General features: G+C 49.3%; 1 protein-coding gene across 1 annotated transcript in view; it reads left to right on the plus strand.

Moving 5' to 3' along the window:
- The window catches only part of LOC115290733 (xanthine dehydrogenase/oxidase-like), a 76714-nt gene extending 71489 nt beyond the window's left edge, over positions 1-5225 (plus strand). The window contains 3 exon segments of the mRNA XM_029938558.1: positions 1207-1452; positions 2747-2923; positions 4478-5225. Coding sequence (XP_029794418.1) covers positions 1207-1452; positions 2747-2923; positions 4478-4528 — 474 coding nt within the window. The 3' untranslated portion in view covers positions 4529-5225.
- The last annotated feature ends 1698 nt before the right edge of the window (positions 5226-6923 follow it).

Raw genomic sequence — 6923 nt, forward strand, 5'->3', positions numbered from 1 at the left:
ATAGATGAGAGTGCACTCTTGAGGCAGAAGACAAATAAATGTCAATTCTGGAAAGGGCACTGATGCCTCAAGAGCAAGATAGTGAGCGGTGAAAACAGTGGGTGCAGGTGTACGCACACCCACACACCCACGCACATGCACACGCACATGCACACACTTTGGGAAGGAACGTGACCGTGGAATGCAGACTGAGTCTGGGATTGGGTGCAGGCAGTGGGGTCTGAGGTCAGACAGTTTCCCCTCCTCCTTCCTCTTGCACCCAGGACACATTTTGTCTTCTAGAAGTAAATGCTACCAAGCATGGAATGCCGGAGGGCACTGGGGCAAAAGACGCGGGTTTGAGCAAGAGGAACAAATGGGCGGCTCAAAGAAAACACTTTTGAAAAATATGAGAGTGTTGCATAGAATAGGTGGAATGAGAGACAGAGGCATCAAGGACTGAGCGTCTGGTAGAAAATATAAGTTATATTTTTCAAAAATGGACAGTTACTGAGTATACAAAACGTACCCATTAGTCACATCTGTTCTTTAATTCATTGAACAACCCGTGGGGAACCCCTCCTGGGGGCAGGCACTGAGCAAGCCACCTCACTCACAAAGATGATTAGCACCTTGTGTCCCCTCAGAGCACACTCATTTGGCAGTGGGGCACCACGGTTCCTCTGTGAGTGGGGCGGCTGGAAGAACAGACTTGTGGGCCAGCAGAGCGTGGCAGGGGCCCTAAGAGAGATCTGGAGGCCATAGCCGGGGCTCCCCTTCTCCCAGATGGCAAGCAGGGCTGGCAGTTCCAAAAGCCTAAATCTACAGTCCAGGAAATTCCTCCTCTTGTGTGCGGCTGCCTAAAAGCTCATGGTCCCACTTAGCCCACAGGAATTCGGTGGGTCCCTGAGGGACACTGTAGTCCTTAGCCTGTGAGCCCACTTCTCAGCTGGCAGTGGCCGTTTCCACAGTGGCAGCACGGAAGGAACATTTCTGTCAGCCCTACAGCAGATTTTAATGAAAAATTATGCCTACCACGCTATGACCCTTCTAGAATGGCCCACAAGTTCTACAACTAACCTTCAGTGTAATGCCTCCGCTCTGCCTGCACCAGGGCCCGGCAAAGGCCCAGATAGATGCTCCCAGGCTGGGAGGGGCCCAGTGAGCTGCTTTCAGCTTCGTTCCAGGCCCACTCCCCGTGGGGCTTGGCGCCCATTGTGGGAAGAGGCATCTGTCCTTGGGGAGGGGGAGGCAGAGTGGCCATAGTCTCTGACTGCCCTGCAGGTAGAAGGGGCTTTTGTCCAGGGCCTTGGCCTCTTTACCCTGGAGGAGCTGCACTACTCCCCCGAGGGAAGCCTGCACACCCGTGGCCCCAGCACCTACAAGATCCCTGCGTTCGGCAGCATCCCCAGCGTGTTCAGGGTGTCCCTGCTCCGTGACTGCCCCAACAAGAAGGCCATCTATGCGTCCAAGGTACTGTCACCCCGAGTCTGCACTGTGGGAGAACATGGGGGTCAGGGGGGCTCCAGCCGCCTACCGCCTGGGTCTGCTGGGGCTTGTCTGGAACAGACAAGGGGGCTTGACACGAGTTTTGAGGAGGAGGATGGCAGTGGGCGGTCCCATGGCCAGAAAACTGGGATGACACCAGCTCTGTGTGGTCAAAGCCAGCTCCTGTGGGTGCACTCGGAGAGATTCCTTTAATCTAGTCCTGTAGGTCAAGTCCTGACCGACAGCCATGTCTCAGGTGTGCATCTTGATGCTTGGTCCTACAGATGACCCCACAGATACACACCCTCCCTGTTATCCCACAGGAATAGCATATTCACTGCAGACGGGGCAATCCCTCTGTGCAAACCCTTTAGCCTCCTTCAGTGGCTGGCACCTGACTTTAAACTTGATCCCCATGCCTGAAGGATTATAGTCATTCCTTATATCCTCCCTGTCCCCAGTAAGTGTGAAAAATGGTTCCAAATCAAGTAAGCTGATTGATACAGTCCTAGATCTGAGAGGGAAGACAGATAGTCTCTTGTCAGCAGGGAAACACACCCATGTGCTCACCTCATGGTTTACTTCACTGTGGTTTTGTCTGGGACACTTGGCGATCTTGCCATCGACTCTCAGGCTTTATTTAGCATGCATCGGGATCACTGCAGCCTCTCGATAAAAATACATTTAGGTGTGACCTAGCCCTAGAAATTTTGATTGCAAGGTCTTGAGTAGGACCTTACAACATGCACTTTTAATAAGCCTCCCTAAGTGATTTTGATACAGGTAGTTTCTGGTCTGTACTTTGGGGGAGCAAAACAAACTATACTAGAAAAATGTTGAACTCCTGTTTGTCATGATGCCTGAATCTCAGATGATGCTGTAAGTATAATTAGGGTGTCTACAAGTATAATTCTGGTGCCTGTACATGCGGGGGTCAGATGACTCCCCCAGCCTTAGAACTGTGAGGAAAGGGTCCACATTCATGTCAGACACTGTTGTCCATGAAATATAATTATTTAAAACAACTTTTAATGGTACATTTTATCTGCATGGTGTCACCAGTGACAATTCACATGGTAAGTGTTAAAAGAAATACACCATCGAGGTTTAATCATTTACTGGCTTGATTGTTCTCTGCCCTGTAAAACTGTGAGCATCCTTCCTGCCTTGTTGGCTGTGACCCACTGGGGCTGGTCTGGGTCCTGGTGTCACCAGCCCTCCGGGCGCCTAGGCTGGGGTCCCAGGGCCTGACTCCCCATCCCGCGCTCTGTCCACCCAGGCCGTCGGCGAGCCACCTCTCTTCCTGGCAGCCTCCATCTTCTTTGCCATCAAGGATGCCATCCATGCAGCTCGAGCTGGGAACATGGATCATAAGATGAAGAAGCTTTTCCAGCTAGACAGCCCCGCCACCCAGGAGAAGATCCGCAATGCCTGCGTGGACAAGTTCACCAGGCTGGTATGAGGCCCTTCAAGTGCCCACTCAGTTGTGAGGGAGGCCAGGTAGAGGAGTTGAACGGGACGCCAGGCTCTCTTTCCGCTGGCCAGTATTGGGTCCGTGTTGCCTTCCTTGTGTCTTTTAGGCTCTCCCTGGAACTTGCTGGAAAATAGCAAGAAATGAAGCTTGTAGCTGGGCTTCCTTAGAGGAAAGAGTGCCCTTTGGTACACAGCTATCACCCACAGATTTAATTTTTTTTCCTTGAAGATGAGGGGATGGGTAAAAGTCCAGATGAGCCTAGTCTTTTAGTGCCCATCACTGGCACTTTGGAGACCCTTCTTGGTGAAAGCCACTGTGTGCGTGCTGTGGAGACAGAGACGAAATGGGGAGTTAATGAGTTAGTTAGCTGCACCGCATTTTTTCGGTGATTACCATGCTGATGCTGGTACACATGGATGCCCGGGGACACTTTGCGGTCTTTTAGGAATATTATGTGGAATATTATGTGGTGATTGGTTACTCCCTTCATGTATGCAGCAGCATGTAGCAGGAATTCTGTGGTCATTGGACCAGGGGGCACGCCTCTGTGATACCTGTAATGGACAATGCCTGGCCAAAGAGGACCACGCAGGGACATTTCTTCCACTGCTGCCTCTGAGCTGCGCTGAAGCGGGCTCAGCACACGTAGGACTCCCCAACTGCTTTCGCAGCAGCAGGCTCTTCCTGATAACCCAAGTTGAACTTCCTCCTGAGTATTTGATAGAAGTTTTGATACGCCTTTTGGGTTTTGAGGTGAAATGGGTGCTCATGAACTGAAAGTGTTCCAGGGATGGGGAGATTACAGGAGAGGCTTCAGAGCAGGCAAATCTGCCTTTTCAGGCCTTAGAGCCAAGGGTGAGGGAGACCGAGGGGTCCCCAGGGAGGCCACCCTCATCTGCCAATACCTTCAGCTATGGTATAAGACAACCAGACCGTGTGTGAAAGGCTCTAAGCAGTGAGGATGCCCACAGCTCTGCAACAACCTTCCCACAGCCCAGAACCTTCTCACCATGGCCACGTGCTGACAGTTCCCCACACCCCCTTCCCCGGGACTAGGTGCTGCATGCCTCCTGATAAGCTTACACAGGGGCCAAGTTAGCTCCTTGAAGATAATCTGATGCAGAACTCAATGATTTAATGATCCCCTTTGGGTCTTCAGACCTAAAGCAAAGATTCTGACCCAAACCCCTTTGCTCTGATACACAACCAGTGAGTTAAGTCCCTGCGGTGGGTTTGCATGAGTAACTGATTCTATGAACCAATCATGATTCTAAGGACTGTGTGTACCACATGTGAAGGGGCCACTTCTGTATTTGGTCATTCCTGGGCCTCCCACTTGGAGAGTGCTTAGCAAAAATAAATGAATGGCTAGGCAGCTAGGGGGTCCTGCTCCAGGGGCAGCTGAGACTGCAGAGGGGTGTTTGGTCTTGGAATGGTGGCCAGCAGTGGTGGGATGTGGCACATGCATTGGAATGGGCAACATGTCCTGTGCTTTGGGAAGACCCTGGTGAGGAGTTTTCTATCGTTGCTTCCTAGTGCATCATCGGCACTGCAGAAAACTGAAAACCTTGGTCTGTGTGGGTCTGAAGAGACAGTCCCCAGCAGAGTCCACTGATGCCACGCTGGACCTTCCATGGAGCATGAAACAGGCCTGCAGAGCTGGATCTACCCACATTGTGGCACAACAACGCTGTGATTCATCAGGATGGTGTTTGGAGGAATGCGGAAAGCATTGGAAGACTTTGTGTTGTTTTCATTGGAAGATTTTGATCAAAAATATGATTTGCAAACATAATGATAAGCAAGTTCAGAACTTTTAGGGCCACGTGGCTAATATGCACTTAGAGTCTTTTTATGTCTGCTGTAATCATGTGTGTACAATAGGTGTATGTGCTCTGTCCCAACTCACAGGCCAGGCTGTGTAACCTCAGGTGCTGATAGTGTCTGTCCTTCACAGAGGATGCCCCCAAACTTGCAGAGGCTTCCATTCTCAATTGGAAAGCCTTTCCTTTAAACCAATGAACATCATGTTATAACCACAGGCCCATAGTCAAATTTGCAGTGGGACAGTGGGGCGAGATTCAAATCTCTGTCTACCTTTGGGTCATTGAAGAGAATAGCAATGACACTAACTCAAAGTTAATCTAATCTTGGTAAGTGGCAGAAAGGAAATTATTCTATTCCTTCAAAAGCCAACCAACCCAATTATTGTGCACCTACAATGTGGTAGGTTTCTTTCTCTTCCCATTTGTACAATAAAAGAAATCAGGTTTAAAAATCTTCATTCAAGGGGCTCCTGCAAGTCTCAGTTGGTTAAGCATCCAATTCTTGATTTTGGCTCAGGTCATGCTCATGGTTCCTGAGATCAAGCCCCACATCAGGCTCTGTGCTGACAGTACACAGAGCCTGATTGTGATCTTCTCTGTCTGCCTCTGTTTCTGCCTCTTCCATGCACTGATTCTCTCTCTCTCTCAAAATAAATAAACCTTATAAAAAAATCTTCATTCGAAGCCAGAGTAATTTCCATTTAGATATCATGTTCCTAATATCAAGGTCAGCCAGAAGAATCACACTCAATGGCCAGGCTTCTCATTCCAGTGGTGTCTCTGTGTGACCTCAGTCTGTTACTTCTCTTTTCTGTGCTTTATTTTACTGTAGAATGAAAGAATTGGACTGGACTAATCTCCAAGGCCATCTCCAGCTCTGAAAGTCTATAAATATATGACTTGCAAACTCCAGTTATATAAGGGATCTGCAGCTATTGGACGGGGCTCCCTCACTGTGATGTGATATCTGGGCTAATGAACTCTTCTTAGATTTCCCCAAGTTCCTGAGGTTGGCAAAGAGACCAGGAGATCAGCAAACATCCCTCTTGTTGTCCAACAGGTGATTTCATCACTATGGTGCCGGGTGAATGCTGTGACATTGTCATGTGCCTTCGTTGCTTCAAACACCCAACCTTCTCCCAGCTGGGGCCATGGCTCTGGCCACAGAGGGAGAACAGTGGACACCATGTAGTTGATTGCAGTGCTTGATTCCACTAATAAACCAAACGGCCAACTGGTAGGCATGTGAGAAATGCTTACTAGTCATTATAATCTCACCAGATGCTAATATCTGTCATATCTTAGACAGCCTTCATTTCTAGAGAACACATGCACGCAAAACACTCACACATGTGTGCTTGTGCGCACGCACACACACACACACACTTTCTTTCAAAATCCCTTTCCTCAGAATATTCTAGATCTGCCAGCCATGTTACAGCACAATTAAGAGTGAAGAGCATTATCAATTGAATGAATGTTTACATGGAAATCCATTCAGGTTCATTTCATTGACCAACTGGAATGTTCTAGAACATTAGGACAATAGCCCAAGACTATGTCTATGTCTATGAGATGTGTCAGCTGTTATTTGCGAGGCTGTAAGGGCTGAATAATGACTGAATTCTCTTCTGAGCTTAGGAACAGAGGCAAGCCAGAGCGGTTAAGAAAATCAAACAAGCAAGTGGTTTGTGCGCTGCAAATCACTTAGCTGAGGTGTTGTTCTCAGATGCCTGGCTTTGCTCTCCTGTCCTAATCTGTACACTGGAGTCTGGCAAGTGAAGGTGCCCGGTGTTCCTGGTATTCTACAAGGGAAGAGGCCAACAGCGCCCGCAGTATTGCACGGCGACCTGCAGAGGGCGGTGGAAGACTGGGCATGACACCAAAGCCTCCAGGGGCACCATCTGGGATTCCTTACCAGGGAACTGACTGAGGATCTGGGAATGGACAGAGTGTCTTCAAAGGTCCCTCAACGAGCTGGCCTGAACGCTGACTTAGGGCTTCAGAATGGCAAAATCTCCTCAAAAGAGCCCGCGGCAGTCTGGGCTTTTGATGTGTGGCTAATGGGGGCAAGGGGAAGGCAAGTCTTTTTTCCTGTGTATCTACAACTTGCCACGTTTTGTGCTTTACCTACAGGGTTTCCTTGAATCCTCCCA

This window comes from Suricata suricatta, chromosome 4 (assembly GCF_006229205.1).
Source record: "Suricata suricatta isolate VVHF042 chromosome 4, meerkat_22Aug2017_6uvM2_HiC, whole genome shotgun sequence".
NCBI lineage: Eukaryota > Metazoa > Chordata > Mammalia > Carnivora > Herpestidae > Suricata > Suricata suricatta.